At 35.1% G+C, this 19,216-nt stretch overlaps 1 protein-coding gene across 1 annotated transcript in view; it reads left to right on the top strand.

Annotated features, from left to right (window-relative positions):
- prlra (prolactin receptor a) overlaps positions 1-15,237 on the top strand; it is a 45,578-nt gene extending 30,341 nt beyond the window's left edge. The window contains exons 4-9 of the mRNA XM_066710808.1: positions 3,094-3,263; positions 6,186-6,349; positions 10,183-10,324; positions 11,226-11,322; positions 12,131-12,200; positions 13,785-15,237. Of these exons, the coding sequence (XP_066566905.1) occupies positions 3,094-3,263; positions 6,186-6,349; positions 10,183-10,324; positions 11,226-11,322; positions 12,131-12,200; positions 13,785-14,759 (1,618 nt within the window). The 3' untranslated portion in view covers positions 14,760-15,237. The remainder of the gene's footprint in view (positions 1-3,093; positions 3,264-6,185; positions 6,350-10,182; positions 10,325-11,225; positions 11,323-12,130; positions 12,201-13,784) is intronic.
- The last annotated feature ends 3,979 nt before the right edge of the window (positions 15,238-19,216 follow it).

Below are 19,216 nucleotides of genomic sequence, written 5' to 3' on the forward strand. Positions count from 1 at the left end.
GAAACTAACTGAAATTACATGCCCTGCTGCTAACAACCAAAGGCACTCACACACAAACATAAAAAGGCAAACCAGTTTGGCAGCCTATTGCTAGTATCCAAGCAGAAACAAGTTTCTGTGAGTCATCCGCATACTGAAGTGTGGAATATTTCTACACAAATTCATTGCTCTTTACATGTATACTATACTTTGTTTAAACTGTTTTAATAGTACTGAAGAGATTATTTCTCTGACTTTAATTTAGCATGAAATCACATTTAAATCTGTATTGCATATTTTGTATTGCAAGGGAGTGCATAATAAAACAAGAATATGGATGCCAAGACACTATATACATATGTATATCTATACATATATTATAATTATTATTATCACTACATTTCTTAGCAGATGATGCCTTTATCCAGGCAGCTTTTCTGACGTGACCTTGAAAAGAGGGTGCCGTACATCAAAACATGTGGAAATAATATTTTAATATTCATCCAGCAGTGGATTGATAAAGGCTAATGACGATGATGATGATGATGATGATGATGATATATATGATATATATTTTTGCTATTGACAGTCTTATTTAAAGCCCATTGTAGGGGGTTATATATTCTCTCTCTCTCTATATATATATATATATATATACAGTGAGGGAAAAAAGTATTTGATCCCCTGCTGATTTTGTACGTTTGCCCACTCACAAAGAAATGATCAGTCTATAATTTTAATGATAGGTGTATTTTAACAGTGAAACACAGAATAACAACAAAAAATCCAGAAAAATGCATTTCAAAAAAGTTATAAATTGATTTGCATGTTAATGAGGGAAATAAGTATTTGACCCCTTCGACTTAGTACTTGGTGGCAAAACCCTTGTAGGAAATCACAGAGGTCAGACGTTTCTTGTAGTTGGCCACCAGGTTTGCACACATCTCAGGAGGGATTTTGTCCCACTCCTCTTTGCAGATCCTCTCCAAGTCATTAAGGTTTCGAGGCTGACATTTGGCAACTCGAACCTTCAGCTCCCTCCACAGATTTTCTATGGGATTAAGGTCTGGAGACTGGCTAGGCCACTCCAGGACCTTAATGTGCTTCTTCTTGAGCCACTCCTTTGTTGCCTTGGCTGTGTGTTTTGGGTCATTGTCATGCTGGAATACCCATCCACGACCCATTTTCAATGTCCTGGCTGAGGGAAGGAGGTTCTCACCCAAGATTTGACGGTACATGGCCCCGTCCATCGTCCCTTTGATGCAGTGCAGTTGTCCTGTCCCCTTAGCAGAAAAACACCCCCAAAGAATAATGTTTCCACCTCCATGTTTGACGGTGGGGATGGTGTTCTTGGGGTCATTCCTCCTCCTCCAAACACGGTGAGTTGAGTTGATGCCAAAGAGCTTGATTTTGGTCTCATCTGAGACCACTTTCACCCAGTTCTCCTCTGAATCATTCAGATGTTCATTGGCAAACTTCAGATGGGCCTGTACATGTGCTTTCTTGAGCAAGGGACCTTGCGGGCGCTGCAGGATTTCAGTCCTTCACGGCGTAGTGTGTTACCAATTGTTTTCTTGGGGACTATGGTCCCAGCTGCCTTGACATCATTAACAAGATCCTCCCGTGTAGTTCTGAGCTGATTCCTCACCATTCTCATGAGCATTTAAACTCCACGAGGTGAGATCTTGCATGGAGCCCCAGACCGAGGGAGACTGACAGTTATTTTGTGTTTCTTCCATTTGCGAATAATCGCACCAACTGTTGTCACCTTCTCACCAAGCTGCTTGGCGATGGTCTTGTAGCCCATTCCAGCCTTGTGTAGGTCTACAATCTTGTCCCTGACATCCTTGGACAGCTCTTTGGTCTTGGCCATGGTGGAGAGTTTGGAATCTGATTGATTGATTGCTTCTGTGGACAGGTGTCTTTTATACAGGTAACGAGCTGAGATTAGGAGCACTCCCTTTAAGAGAGTGCTCCTAATCTCAGCTCATTACCTGTATAAAAGACACCTGGGAGCCAGAAATCTTGCTGATTGATAGGGGGTCAAATACTTATTTCCCTCATTAACATGCAAATCAATTTTTTGAAATGCGTTTTCTTGATTTTTTTGTTGTTATTCTGTCTCTCACTGTTAAAATACACCTACCATTGAAATTATAGACTGATCATTTCTTTGTCAGTGGGCAAACGTACAAAATCAGCAGGGGATCAAATACTTTTATCCCTCACTGTATATATATATATATATATATATATAGAGAGAGAGAGAGAGAGAGAGAGAGAGAGAAAGAGAGAGAATATACAACCCCCTACATAATAATAATTGAAAACAAAAACTATCTCTCTCTCTCTATATATATATATATAGATATATATATATATATATATATATATATATATATAGAGAGAGAGAGAGAGAGAGAGATAGTTTTTGTTTTCAATTATTATTATTATTATTATTATTATTATTATTATTATTATTATTATTATTATTTGTTTTTAATATAGTCATTGAGTGAACTGTGCAGGTTGATAGAATGTCTATTCAGCAGTAGAGAAACATTCATGCCTGAATTTGTTTTTTATATCTTAAAAAATACATTTTCTTTAAGAATATCATGAATGCCAAGCATGGTATGCTGTCCCAAACAGTTTTTAAGACCTTTATTTAAAATCTTATTCACACAAGGAGTTTAAGTACGTAGCTAGGAATAAGACCCATTGTGTCAGTGACTTTGGGTAAATAAGCCACCAGTCTTAACCTATACTTTTATTGCTATGCTTAGGCATGAATGTTTCTCTACTGCTGAAGAAACAGATTCTATCAACCTGCTCTATTTGATGAGACATGTATTTTGTGAATAGATTTTACCCGCAAAAAGCAATCTCTTCAAATAGCATTGAGAAATAATCAGTAGTTATCCTGGGATAACACCAAAAATCCATGCATTATGCAGTAATTTCCTGGGGTTGTTTAAGAAAATCAAGCTGGGCTGTTGTACCCATGAGATATAGCTGGTCAAAATAGACCTAGTGGTCCTACCTGCTTTCAAGTATTTTACTTATTTCAAACCATAATTGAATGTCCCTTTTCCCTTTGTGCTTTTTTTACAGCTCTGAAACAGTCAACGAGTGTCCAGATTACAAAACAGCTGGGAAAAACTCCTGTTTCTTTGACAAAAATCACACCACTATTTGGGTAACCTACAACATCACTGTCGTGGCAACCAATGCCTTAGGGAGCAATTTTTCTGACCCAAAAGATGTTGACGTGGTATACATCGGTAGGTTTCTTTTCACATCATGTTTTTATATGTTCATGTAATGAGACATTTGTTTTTTGGAAAGAATATTACAATTTATTTGTTGTTGTTTTTCATCTCAAACAGATGCCATGATTTATTATTTATTTCTTTTTAAATAGGCATTATAACAGAAGTTTTAATATGCCTCAGCTGGGAATTGTTCATTAAAATAATGTTTACCATCCATAAACAACCATATGTTTAATACAATCCACCATCTTGACACACTATTCTCTTTAAATGTTTTCCTCCTTCTGTATACTCTTAACTTGAATCAGTTATAAGTAAGTAGGAATAGATCAAATTACACAAAATTGTAACATAAATTGAGCAAAATCATTTGTTAGCTATAGTTCTTAATTTAGTGCTGTACATTACATAAACCATAGAGGCTGATCAGAAGCATTAAAATATATAGGCCTATATGGGAAATTAGGGGCAGATAATATTGCTTTTAGGATAGGTTTAGGATTGCTTTGCTGATGTACAGATTTACTAAAGGTACCAAAAATGCAGTTTCTCCTCATCATACAATAACCCTGAACACACTAGAAGATAAATTAAGAGAGAGCAACAACAGGTGTTCCACTGGTCTCTCCAGTGGCCTGACTTTAATCTTTCATTTCATTGTTATTTTGTATCTTGATGTGAAATACAAATTAATAGAAATATCACACCTTAGTCTTTTTTGCATAAACCAAATGTAATGAACCAGAAAACAAAATAAACAAACCCGGCTACAGAAAGAAACAGTACATTACAAAATATTATACATAGACCATCAATATAAAACACAGCTAATGTAGTATTGTCCTTGTGTAAGTGTTAATAAATGGCCAAGTTAACAGTTCATTTTAATTTTCATCCTTTCTTAATTATATTTCAGGAAAATGTCAGTATATAGGTGACCCTATAATTATTGACCACCAAGGTATACACAAATATGGGCTTGATGGCTCAGATAGCATGGTGGTGATAACAGTGGAAGCTGTCACCTCCGGAACTGTAACATTATATATATATATTTTTTTTTTTTTTTTTTTTTATATTGATAAAATATAATGTAAAACTATAACAGTGAACCTTGTTTTGTTCTATTATTTCAACATATGCATTTCTGTGGAGATCTGAGCAGTGGAGTTTCAACAACAGGCTGAAACTAACTGAAATTACATGCCCTACTGCTACAACCAAAGGCACTCACACACAAACATAAAAAGGCAAACCAGTTTGGCAGCCCATATTGCTAGTATCCACTTCAATCAGTTATAAGTAAGTAGGGATAGATCAAATTACTTACACTCAATTATAACATAAATTGAGCAAAATTATTTGCTAGCTATAGTTCTTAAGTTAGTGCTTTACATTACATAAACCTTAGAGTATGATCAGAAGACAAATATATAGGCCTATATGGGAAATTACAAAATGGTTGGAAAGTGTCTGTTTAGCTAAGCTAATGCAAAGAGAATGAAGATAAGCCAGTTTCAACTCCTGTATATGGCTTGAAAATTCTGTATCATATTTAATTGCCCACCTGTATTAAATTACAGGAAATACTGTTGTTAATTTAAAATAGTAATTTTAGACATAGAGTAAGAACACTGAAAATGTTGGAATACATTTTTACATTTTCAGAATATTTAACGTTTAGTTTGACATGCTGTGTAGATCAAGAATTTCACTTATTTAGCTAGTACCTAGAACAAACTCAGTGTTTTGACTTGAACTTGGTTATTGAACTGTATTATGTTTTGCCATTGTTTTGTCTGGTGCCTTCTATCTCCTGCTAAACAAGAGATGTTGTAGCTCTAGAGATAATTCTCTCACATGGTATATGTATTAGTGCATAACAGGAAAGCCAAAAATATTTTTAAATCATGCTTAAACAAATTGTTGTCTGATTTGGTCTTTGTTAGACCATGGAACCTTGATTTTTTAATATTTTAAAAAAGGTTTGCAGTGGTTTTCTTTGAGTTCATTGTGCATTGCTACACATTGTACCATGGTGTATTATAGTCTTAAAACATTAAACATAACTTCTAGCTATATAGTACAGTATTGGTATTTTGTGTATTATAGTTTTTAGTTTATTTATTTATTTGTTTACTGTTTACGATTGCTAAAAAAAAAAAAAATCAGATGCCCACATGCTAACCTTAAGAAAGAAAATCTACTTCTGATTTGATCTTAATCTTGCACACAAGTTGCTTTGTACAAATCTTTATTAAACTTTAAAATTCTAAGGAACTTATGTAAACACATAAGGATTGTAAAACAAACTGAAGTAAAGTACAAATCCTGTACAGCATGTATCCCTTTGTTGAATTCTGAAGGAAAAATTACAGTGTGATTAACGGCTAGAAATGACAGGCAGGGACAAGCATAGAAACATCCGGAAGTATCAGGAATGTTTTACCTAGTGTGTACTTATGGATGGCTTTTTCAGCATAATAAAAGTATTTCCCCCCGTTAAGTTTCTTATAACAATGCTCTATGATCCTGATATTTTCCTGAATAAAGTTCACAGAAAATGTGTACAGACTTATTTTAAAAAGCTTAACCACCATGTCTGGTTATCTTATTGTGGAAATATTTACTGGTTTATGTGAAAGAGCTTGTTTTTAGCAAGTTCTTGGGATAATACTCAGCTCTGCATTGCTGTTACCTTTACTACCTTACATAATCTTTTTGTACTCCATTCTTGTATCTGCAAAATGCTGATAAAGTGTCTGATAAACTACTAATGCCTTATTTTCTTCTTTCTTATTGTTAAAATTATACATACAAGTCTGTTTCACTGTGAAGGAAACTGAAATGTAGCCCGTTGGGTGACATGTTTAAAGCACTAGCAAAGGTGACAAAGTGTCTCTGCTCAAGGTCTCAAACCTCTCTTCACAGTTCAGCCCCACAAACCTGAGAATTTGACAGTGGAACTGCAAAACAATGATCAGCCTTACCTTGTGGTGAATTGGGAACCCCCTCGCAAAGCTGACACAAGATCGGGCTGGATCACCCTCATCTACGAGCTGCGCATCAAGCGGGAGAAAGAAGACACATGGGAGGTGTGTAGACCTGACTAACCACTGGTTTGGCGCGTTTAATTGAACTGGCATGGTTGTTTGGTTCATGTTTACCGTAAAGGTTCTACAGTCTACAGTTTTATCCCACAGTTCTTTGGTGTTTACTATTGCTTCTTCACCTAGTCAATACCTAGGAGCACTGGCCGTAACAAACCTTCTATGCTGTCCTGGGAGGATATGAAAACACAGCTCATTCTGCTCTGCTTGCTTTCAACCCTAGTGAATATAATGAGAACAGAAATACAATAAATAATTAACTGGTGTAAGACATGGTATTTTATTCGTAGATCTATTGAAGGTGTCTGATAATACAATAATTCATTCCTTCCTTTGTCAAAATTTGCTTGGTTTCCATTCACTGAAGATTGCTTCCACAGTCATGATATTATGACATACAATGCACATATCACACATGCCTCACAAAGCAAATGTTTATGTTTATGGTATTTACAATATCTTTTAAATGCCTTATAATCTTAAACTGGAATTGTACTTGGATTTCATGAGATTTCAACAATGAAGATGTAATTTACCTGATGTAATTTCATGTTACTCCCCAGACTAAAAGCCATTCCAAAACACCAGCAATATGAGTCATTTTCACTTCTTAGATCTGATTGTGCAAGCAGATCATTTTCTCAACCACACCAGTATTACTCTAACCCCCCATGCATATAGTGTGGGTAAAACTCAGCCCTGTCTGTTCTCCCAGGCCAACAAGAAATCCACATCTCTTTTATATGTGATATGCACATTTGTTTGTGTGTCCGCATGTGTGTGCATGTGTGTGCGTGTGTGTGTGTGTTACAACAGCGTAACAAGAGTAAGCAAGTATGGGAAATAACCCCTCTTACTATTATGAATGAATTAACTTGCATTAGCATAGTCATTTTCTCTTGCTAAATCAGAACAGAAAAGCAACACTTTTCTGTAAGGTACAAACAGAATGCACTGAGAAAATCTGTCATGATATTGATATTAAGTAATTCATTAATTCATTGCTAGTACATTTCCATCATTAAAATACTGCCCATGCCTTTATGTTTTTATTGTGTTTTACTTCACATCGGTGGCTCTGGACTCTAAGGACTCCACTAATGACTGTGGGGGTTTCTAACATTGGCTACTACTTTATATTTTATGAACAGCTAAGTGATGTTTTCATAATGTTGTTAAATAAATAATCACAGCTGAAAACATAGCCGTTTAGAAATTATAAAACTGTTCTTTTAGATAAAAAGCAACATAGCAATTAGCACATTTGCTGATAGTGAGTGAATTTGACCTGTGAATTCTTAATTTAGCAATACTAGTTTCAAATATTTGTTCTTAATTTTTTCTTTTCAACCTTCTTGCATTAAAAATGTCTATATGTAAGCTAATGGAACTTGTGTAGAATACAGACAGACCTCAGATTCAAAATGCCATTACAGGCATACCTCCAAGCATCTGATCCACAAACCCATTATGCCTAAAGACCAATGCCTGAAATGAGGTATCTGTACACTCTTTCACTTTCAGAGTAGCAATGTAACCAGAACAGGCCCATTTACACAGTATTACAAATGTTTTGGAACTTAATACCATAGCTGGCAAAATCTATTGCTCAATTATCCCATCTGAGATTATTATATATCACTGAACTTTTGTTTTTTAATTAACACCTTTGAGGTTATTAGCTCAGATTGATTGAAAGGGACCAATAAAAACTCATGATAGATGGCATTAAACATCTTTCCACCATTTTGCCAACCATCCTTTAAATCCTTTACATTGTTTTTTCCCGGACAGCAAAACAAACCTATAAATATATTACATACTTTTGTTTACCTGTCTGGATCCCTAAATTATTCAATATGATTAAATTGTTTTCCAACTTTTTGAGTTTACAATTTATAAATGTTAAAATGTCTCTCTCCTTTGGGAGGATTTCGAAACTTGCTCTTCTTAAACATACCAAAAGCAATGTGACCTTGTAACCCCTATCACAGACACAGCCATTCTAATTGCACAGTCCGTTGGGAAGTTATACATTCCTAATTAATTTTAAAAGTTAAGGAAAATGTGAACCAAGATATTCTAATCTAAGTGATTGTTGCATCTGAGCTAGAGCTCAAATGGACACTACATGGGGCTGATGTAGTCTGTTTATGAACATATTTATGGTTCTAGTGTGTACTGAGTAGCAGTTAAAAGTTGATATACCACCTATTTTAACTCTGTTCAGTCAACTGCAATCTTACCATTTTTGTATCTATGCTAAATAACTTTTGTTTGTGAAGTTATTTAATATATATATAATTGATAGATAAAGTATAGTTTAATGAGTAAAATTAATAAATTGTTTTAAATGAGGGGTGTGAATGCTTCTGACTACAACTGTATATAAGTCAACCACCAGAAAAGAGGAAATATGGAATGCACTATACATAATCACACTTATTGTAAATACAAATCTATTTTATAGTGTTTCATCATATACCTGTTTACGCTAGTGCATGCAGATTAGTGAAGTGCAAAGAATGACAATATATGATTGCAAAATGCATGTAAAATGTGTGTCACTCTTGTATTCAGGTGCAGAGTACTGTTAAAAAAATGCTCAGTCGTACAGGTCTAGCCTCAGGTCTGCTTACTGCAAATGACATTATGTAGCCTTAATATGTCAAATAGTCTTAAAGTATTTTTTTGTTATTCTGTCACAAGACTACCACATGACCTATGTCATAAGTTCCATAAGATGCATGGCATGTGAAGTTTTATGGCAGATGAATACTAAGGCATTTCCTGCCTCCAGGTTCGTTTAGTTTTATTTAAAATTAAGTTACTGGTCACAACAGAGTTTTATACTTTTTTGGTTCAGAATGCCACATGCCCCAGACCCAGTTTTAACTTGCACAGCTTTAAGAAAAGCATGCAAAAGGGCATCTAAGATGAATAGTTAGCCTAGTAGTGTACTAGTATACTGCAACTTCCGAAATGGTTTAAAAGGAGTTTGGTGGATAATAAACAACCGGAAACTATTTAATGTAAGTCTTAGATTGAGTTCACTGGCATGAGAGTTGATGGCAAAATAGGTGTCTATTTAATGGAAAATAAGACATTGGCCCTTTTAGAATTAAAAACACAAAGAAAACAACACATACATACATGACTGTAATCAAACAAAATACACTAAACAAAACCGAGGACCAGGATGCTCGAATGCAGTGCTGGCCTCTCAGGCAGCCTAGTCCAAATGACCACCAGAGTGAAACAGAACTAATCACAGACCAAAACCTTAAACTCAGCTAAACCTCCAGGCCCATACTTGGCCTTCAATAAGGCTACAGCTGTGCCCCCAGGTGGCCAACAGGCTGATTGACTGTGCAGTGAGAGTAAGGAAACAGACTATCAGGCACTCCTCAGAGAAAGCTTCCTATGCATTTAACTAATTAAGTGCAGGCCTTGCCACACATACTATATATTTTCATTTTACACTTACATGAATTGGTCAAATACTTAACATGTCTCCTTTTTTTTAAACATATTTCAATACTACATGACACTATCAATGGGTACCTCGGAGAAGGAAATCTTGAAGACAGGCACTCCATGTGGGAATAGCATTATTTTCAAATACTTTTAATCTAAACACACAATATCAAAATGTAAAAATTGTGTGTATATATATATGTTGAAATACTACCAATTAATGTATATAATATCATAAACACATGCCCAATATATTTTATTAGTGGAAAAAGGCATGCTCTGTTGCCCCACTGTGTTAACCCATATCCTTTTTTTATATCCTCTTTCTTTTTTGTGTGCAGATGCACTTTGCTGGTCAGCAGAAGCAGTACAACCTGTTTAGTTTGCACCCAGGGGAGATTTACATGATTCAAGTTCGGTGTAAACCAGACCATGGATTCTGGAGTGAATGGAGTTCCACTTCCTACATTGAAATCCCTGACTGTAAGCCCAGAGTTTTAAGTGTTACATTATATTATGTAGGCAATTATTCAGGCATATTTAAAAATGGAGAACTATAGTGTGCTAGTCTGTATTTTCATCATCCAGTTGATTAAACTATCATGTGCTGTTCTGTAGCTCTAAAATTATACTTAATCTGTCATTAAATTAAATGTCCAAATTTGATAAATTGCCTGTATCATCTTATTTAAAAACCTAAATTGTATTGTTCTCTGTTATTTTGTTATAATCATAACCAAGTTCTAACTAAATGGAAATGTCACAGGTCTGTGTTGATTGTTTTTCTGCCATAGTACCTATTTAGAGCATATGCATATTATTACCAGCATAACATAAACAATACATTATTATTTTATAGCGTAATCAAAGAAGGTTCCGAAAGTAATATAAGTTAAAAGCTTTGGTCTTAATTTAGATTAAATTAAATTAAAATGGATAAAATAGAATAAAAATGTGCTGGAAAAACACATACTGATATAATCAAAGTGAGGTCAGCATTTTCTCTGTTCAGTTTTTATTTTTAGTTATACGCGTAAAACAATGCCTAAGGAAAAATACAGCATCTGTCTTGATCATATTAATGCAAATAATTTTGCTTTGTTATTTCACTGGACACTGCATTTTGTTTCAAGCTGAATTGACTTTTGATATATATTTTACTTGACTGTTTTGATTGGTTGGAGAACAATTTTGACTGGAAACCTTTCCCTACCATAAAAAAACCCAGGCAGCAACAGTGCCTGTAATTCAGTCATTATCCACCTCCTACATATTTGCCTAAAAGTCAACTCTTTGTACCTTAGGTGTTGAATCAAATGTTTTTAAATTAACCACTTGTGTGCATTTAATTTGTTTTTATATATGTGCGTGTTTGTGCTTCCAGATATTCAAAGAGACAGATCAATGTGGATACTGATAGCAATCCTGTCTACATTTGTTTTTCTGATTCTTTTGTTGACAATGAATCTTAAACTAAACAGGTATAGTACCTTTTTTTAATGTCTTTTACAGTAGGCTATTTTTATTTTACAGTTTTATGGTGGTGCTGTGCATATTTCAATACTTAAAAAACAGGATATTAAACAAATGCACTATGGCAATAAAAATATACTGACCTTTTACTCTGCCCCCTCAACAAAAATCTTTTTGCTAAAGCTTTTTTTTTTTGGAAAGCAATTCTAGAAGGAATTGCTCAATAATACAATTTCAATATTAGAAATAAAATTTAAAAAGATGAGAGGCATAAAATAAAAGTGCAGGGTCGTTCTTAAAAGTGCACTGGTTATGTTGTGGTTACAGAAAAAATAATAAATGCCTATTGTGTATAAAAAAGGAAAAAGTTTAGGCTAACAATTAGGCTGCTCTTTAGTTTGCTCCTAACTCCTAACAATTTTTAGATCAATTTTTGCTATTTTATTTTAAGCTCTGTGAAGTTTTTTTTTTCTTTTAAAGGTCTGAAGGCTACCTCCTCAAAACATTAAATTATTTACATACAAATATCCCCACTATTATCATGTGTATATTTGGTTGCTGTGCTTTTCAGAATTCTGAATGTCAGTTTTCTCATTTTAAATGACTTACAAATTTGCAAATGAGATAAACACCTCAGTGTGTTGTAAAATAAATGTACTTTCCACCTCCACCCTTCATGAGACATGCAACTTTTGTTTTGTATTGTCATTACTTTTTAAATAGCAGAAATTGTATTACATTTCTCATCACACTATTGTGGGATGAATCCGAATGTTATAATGGTAAGTAATAACATAACTTTATTTTTGTTCTCAGTGTGAAGCAGTGGCTGTTGCCACCAGTCCCAGGACCAAAGATTAAAGGATTTGACACACAGTTGCTTAAGGTACATTTCTTGAATTCCAATGTATTGTCTTATTCTATGACACAACATAGGAAAAAAGGCATGCAATTGAAATGTATTCTATTACATAAACAGATAAAAATACCTGAGTTATTAGGACTGTTATGTCCAATTTCATAAATCATAATATATATTTTTCCCCATATATTTCCATAACATTGAAACTTAGTTTATTAGTAAGATAATTACTGAAAAAAATAAATATGACATTAACTCCATTATGTTTATTTTATTAATGGACACTGATTAAAACAATACAATTAACAGTATAATTAGCCTATAAACAAATACTTGTGTTGAAGTATTGTGTACCCGTTTGAATTTCACTGGAACAAACTCTTTACTCTTTAAACTCAGCCCCATTGTTTTCAACCCGCTGGTGGGTTGAGATATATCTATTAAAAATGCCATTATTATAGCCAGAGGGCTTAGGGCTTTCAAATGATAACAAGATAGTTAAGATCTGATGTTGTTGTGTGGAGATATTGACTTGCAAATTAGGGGAAATATTTACAGGTTCTAGAATTGCTATTTTTAATACATACAAAATAAATGATCATAACTCCTTCAATTTTTTGTCAAGTTTTCACCCACTTTGTTTTAAAAGTTGTATTTTGACTAGTACTTTAAGGGCAAATTGTAAGAAAAATCTGTTTGACATAATTATGCTATTATTTATCTTGGAAATAAAGGTAGTAGTGTTGCAATATAGTGTGTCTAATTATGATCAACAATGCAGAAACTGGTTCTGTTGTTTGTATGCTTTTATTTGAGTATGGTATTTCAACATATTGAAATATTAATATTATAGTACAGGTTGTCTAGTTTCATTTGATAGATGTCACATACCTGTACTTCTTATAATGTCCATATTAAATGTGCGTCTAAGAAGTCCAACCAGACGAAAATAAAAGAGTAAAGAGTTAAATGGAAAAGATTGCTTTGTAAAATATACTGAAATTCAGGTTTGAAGTTTGAACCTGGTTATGATAAGAGGATAATCTTGCACCCAATTGTAACTATGCTCCATTTTTATTCTTGATATAATATAGTTATCTTTAAATTTGGAAACAACCATCAGTATGGAAAATGTGACATGCATGTGGGAAGTTCTTTATGTCAAAGCTGCTGATTGGCCCTGCAGTGGGTTGGATGCAGAAGCACACCCAGGTTTCCAGCTTCTTCACTGAACCCCTCTTTTACAATGCAACCCTGGTTCTCTGAAAGCAGTCATCAAAATGGGAAAAATGGGCACACATCTAATTCACCCCACTGAAGGATTTTTCTCTGTCAGAGAACCAGAGTTGCACTGCAATCTAACGATAGCTATCCCTTATGTGAAAACTAACCACTTTCAAACATGAAAGAAATATATTTTCAAAATTAATTTTATTGTTTTTAATTTTTAATTTTGTTGTAACACAGGCTGAAAGATGTTAATAAACTGGACATATTAAATTAAGAAATTAAAATAAACTAAAAGGCATTTCAATGCTATACCATATACTATTCAAAGAAATGTTAAACTGTTTTTGTTGTTTTTCCTACTGTTTTTACTGTATTTAGTATGGGAAATCGGAAGACATGCTCAGTGCTTTGGTGAGCCAGGGCTTCCCTCCGACCTCAGACTGCGAGGATCTTCTAGTGGAATTCCTAGAGGTGGACGACAGTGATGAGAGGGAGCAAGTGATTAAAGTAAAAGATCTTCAGGAGAACAGAATTAAGTCAGCCAACAATTCACTGGATAATGACTCGGGTCGAGGGAGCTGCGACAGCCACACCCTGCTGCTAGAAAACAGCAATGAACCCAAAATGCCTGGCCTGGATAATGAGCATGTCATGAAAGAAGGCCACAGTGAGGCGACAAAGGATAGAAGTATCAGCCTATCTTGGAACAGCAACCCAGTGAGGCAACTAGACAACTTAGAAAATGCTGACAGGAACACCAAGACCTGGCCAACAAGCTTCTTGTCCCACCATCCTCAGAAACAGTCTTTCCACAGCATCCCTGAAATCCAGAAGCAAGGCTACATTTCAAGCAACCTCCAGTTTATGGCCAATCAGCCAGACCAAGCAGAAAACAACACCGATCCCCGCCCAATCAAAATCTCTACTGGCTATGGAAATCTACAGGGATACAGTGAGTTCTGTGTCAAGATCCCAGAAAACCAAATGACACAAGCGTCTGCATTCCCGCCTTCTAAATTCATGGAGTATGTTGAAGTCCAGAAAGTTAATCAGGAGAACATTCTCATTTTGAAAGCAAAAACTCAGGAAAGTCCTCAAGTCTTATCTCCAGAATTCACAGGGCAGGAGTATACCAAGGTGAGCGGTGTGGTAAATGACAATGTCCTTTTGTTGCAAAGGGATGCAGATGCGTCATGTTCCAGTGATCATCAGGAAAGAACAAACCCGGTGGAAAACCCTGGTCTTCAGCGGAAATTATTAAACAATATTCCTGTGCCACCCACACAAGACACAGTAATGCAGATGGCACCAAATGGCTATGTGGATTCATCTGCATTGCCAACCTTCAATTAACTTAAACTATTCATGGCGGGGGGCTTCTGTTTTTTTGGTTTGCTTGTTTGTGGTAACATAAAAAAAAAATTGACCAAAAAAACAACAAACTATTGCACTTTGAGAAGAGTAACATTTTGCTTTCAACACCCTTAAAAATGTGTATGTGTGGTTGGGGTGGAATGGGGGCGGAGGCTTTCTCTGAATTTGCTTTCTCTGAACACCAAAAGACTGCTATTACCTTTATTAACAGATGTATTCAATTCGTCTGTAGTGTATGATGTTTCAACTAATTCTAAAAATATACATTTTAAGCATTGTACTAAGAAACAATATGCAAGATAAAATAATTTCCAATTAAAATAAAATTATGCTTTAGATAAAAATAGATACTGAAAACTCAAATACACATACAGTGAGGGAAAAAAGTATTTGATCCCCTGCTGATTTTGTACGTTTGCCCGCTGACAAAGAAATGATCAGTCTATAATTTTAATGGTAGGTGTATTTTAACAGTGAGAGACAGAATAACAACAAAAAAATCCAGAAAAACGCATTTCAAAAAAGTTATACATTGATTTGCATGTTAATGAGGGAAATAAGTATTTGACCCCTTCGACTTAGTACTTGGTGGCAAAACCCTTGTTGGCAATCACAGAGGTCAGATGTTTCTTGTAGTTGGCCACCAGGTTTGCGCACACATCTCAGGAGGGATTTTGTCCCACTCCTCTTTGCAGATCCTCTCCAAGTCATTAAGGTTTCGAGGCTGACGTTTGGCAACTTGAACCTTCAGCTCCCTCCACAGATTTTCTATGGGATTAAGGTCTGGAGACTGGCTAGGCCACTCCAGGACCTTAATGTGCTTCTTCTTGAGCCACTCCTTTGTTGCCTTGGCTGTGTGTTTTGGGTCATTGTCATGCTGGAATACCCATCCACGACCCATTTTCAATGCCCTGGCTGAGGGAAGGAGGTTCTCACCCAAGATTTGACGGTACATGGCCCCATCCATCGTCCCTTTGATGCGGTGCAGTTGTCCTGTCCCCTTAGCAGAAAAACACCCCCAAAGCATAATGTTTCCACCTCCATGTTTGACGGTGGGGATGGTGTTCTTGGGGTCATTCCTCCTCCTCCAAACACGGCGAGTTGAGTTGATGCCAAAGAGCTCGATTTTGGTCTCATCTGACCACAACACTTTCACCCAGTTGTCCTCTGAATCATTTAGATGTTGGCAAACTTCAGACGGGCCTGTACATGTGCTTTCTTGAGCAGGGGGACCTTGCGGGTGCTGCAGGATTTCAGTCCTTCACGGCGTAGTGTGTTACCAATTGTTTTCTTGGTGACTATGGTCCCAGCTGCCTTGAGGTCATTAACAAAATCCTCCCGTGTAGTTCTGGGCTGATTCCTCACTGTTCTTATGATCATTGAAACTCCACGAGGTGAGATCTTGCATGGAGCCCCAGACCGAGGGAGACTGACAGTTATTTTGTGTTTCTTCCATTTGCGAATAATCGCACCAACTGTTGTCACCTTCTCACCAAGCTGCTTGGCGATGGTCTTGTAGCCCATTCCAGCCTTGTGTAGGTCTACAATCTTGTCCCTGACATCCTTGGACAGCTCTTTGGTCTTGGCCATGGTGGAGAGTTTGGAATCTGATTGATTGATAGCTTCTGTGGACAGGTGTCTTTTATACAGGTAACGAGCTGAGATTAGGAGCACTCCCTTTAAGTGAGTGCTCCTAATCTCAGCTCGTTACCTGTATAAAAGACACCTGGGAGCCAGAAATCTTGCTGATTGATAGGGGATCAAATACTTATTTCCCTCATTAACATGCAAATCAATATATAACTTTTTTGAAATGCGTTTTTCTGGATTTTTGTGTTGTTATTCTGTCTCTCACTGTTAAAATACACCTACCATTAAAATTATAGACTGATCATTTCTTTGTCAGTGGGCAGACTTACAAAATCAGCAGGGGATCAAATACTTTTTTCCCTCACTGTATGTGTATGTCTATTACACACACACACACACACACGTGTATATAAACATATATACATACATATATATATACATGCAGAAATTCTAAGTCGGAGAAAAGATCAGCATTACAACTGAATTTTTGTCAGATGCTTTACCATTTTGTTTATGTGTTTGTTTCAAAGAATTTAAACAGCAGGGATTATTATAACTTGTATATATTCTTATATGTATGGGACATATATATTAATATTTGCACATAGATTGGTGGTTACATTTATGAAAATGTGTTTATTTTACTATAATACGATTAAGTAATCATAAACTTGATTTACAAGAAGCTGTTGAGGAGAGAAAATATTTTGTTGGCAATATACTAACCCCCCACCTGGTAGTGTGTTACCCTCTATTTTTGCACATTCAGTCTTGATTGTCTACCAAAGCATCTTTTTCCAGACTCTTGGCAAGCATATTTGACCATATTTCAAGGGTTTAAGTTAAGTGACAGGTCAATGGTTTATCTATAATTTACCTTTGTTGAATTTCAGTAATATTTACAGGTGTCACCACCAGTGTACATTATGCTGTATTGTGAGAAGACGACACAACTAGCACCAAATAATCTCCCATCGTATTGTGTCAGATAGCACCTGAGCCGGAAGCATTACAACACTGCTGTTTATTTTGGATAGAGTATCTGACATTGACATAAATTCTGTTCTCAATTAGAAGCATTACAAAACCCGATTTTACTTTTCAAATATCTAATATCTAAAATACTGGCAACAACCAAATATCCATTCATTCATCCATTTTCAAAATGCTGCACATCCATGCAAAATCAACAAAATACATTTTGTAGCAATAGTAGAAGTAGTGCTTGTAATGGTAGTGGATTAAAAAAGAATGAAAAGAAAGTCAGAGTATTCCCAAAATAAAAATGTTATGAGACATCCATGTACCTATTTAGAAATATACTTACAATCCATGGAGGTCCAGATTACTGAGGTTAAATAGTGCACTGTACAATTGCCTGTGTATGTATGTATGTATGTATGTATGTATGTATGTATGTATGTATTTATCTCTCTATTCCACATTGGTGTTGTAAACAAATCAATATTTGTGACAATACAGCTTACAAGGCTAATTAGGCAAAAGTACTATTGTATCTCCATATATTTGTATTGGGTGATTGGGATTACATAATATGAATGTAAAATATATAAATTCATAATGTAAGGCAATAACAATATGTATTGTAACCACATGAGAAAAAACAGATTTGAACAACAAGTTCTTTTAAGTTCTCTTTTCATGCACATAGTGGCTTTCCAAAGGGAAACTTTTGTATCAAGGAAAGAGAACTTCCTTATAACTCTTTCCCTCATAAATTGTAATGCAACATTCATCTACTCTGTTCATGTATAAGTAAATGTGTTGTATAGTTCACGGCATCAGTGTAGACATTTTTCAAGAATAAATGTGGCCACTCTTGTGAAGTGATTTCAGTGCAGTAATCTGAAGAGGCTTCCTGGATTTCCTGCATTAGACATCTGACACTCATTTTACCAGTATCACAAAACCAGCCAGGATTCTGTATAATGATTACATGTAATTCAGAGAAGACACTAACTACTCTTTTACTAACTTTTTCAAAACACTGGTTCCATTATTAAGAAATTCCCACATTTGTAGTATTTCCAGACGATTTTTCTTAAGTAAACAAATGGAAAGAAAAGGAATTTAAAAATGCATATGCAACAGGGCTGATAGTGTGTAAAAATGTGCCAGTCTTTTGGCGATGTTTTTGCTCTGTTGTGGCTGTGCAGATCTGGCGCTTGGAGGTGTTCCTGAATCAGGGTCCAGCAGGGTCTACACACACATATAACTGACCAATCTCCAGGAACATTTACTGTAAAAAGCTAACAACTACTGTGAAAAATGTGGTTGCTCTACACCATCAATGCACTTATGCAAACACAGAATAGCCTTTTTAACATACAGAGTAATTCAATATTTTTAAGCAGAGGGGTCCTATTGTAACTACAGAGAATAAATGTTATATGTATTTATAGCGTGTCATCAATAAAATATTAAAATATCTAAAATAACTTCATCTTATTTTCAGGCTTGCTTTCAAAATATATTTTACATAACTAAGACAATATATATATATATATATATATATATATATATATATATATATATATATATATAAATCTGATATTTTTACAGTTTACTTAACACAATATGTAAACATTTTAAAACCAATCAGGTGAATCTTTAGTAAGATGTTAGCACACACAGTGTCAGATGCAAAGCTATTTTACTGCCTTATTTTAAATACAAATAATAACTGTCCTAAAAATATAGCACATGTGTTGATATGTTTAGAATACCTAATTGTAAATATATGTACATACATAAATATTCTGTTGAATTTTTGTGTAGATAATGTATTTATGTATGAGCATTATGATGTGATTTATTGGTTATTT

The sequence above is a fragment of the Amia ocellicauda genome, chromosome 8 (genome assembly GCF_036373705.1).
Source record: "Amia ocellicauda isolate fAmiCal2 chromosome 8, fAmiCal2.hap1, whole genome shotgun sequence".
Lineage (NCBI taxonomy): Eukaryota > Metazoa > Chordata > Actinopteri > Amiiformes > Amiidae > Amia > Amia ocellicauda.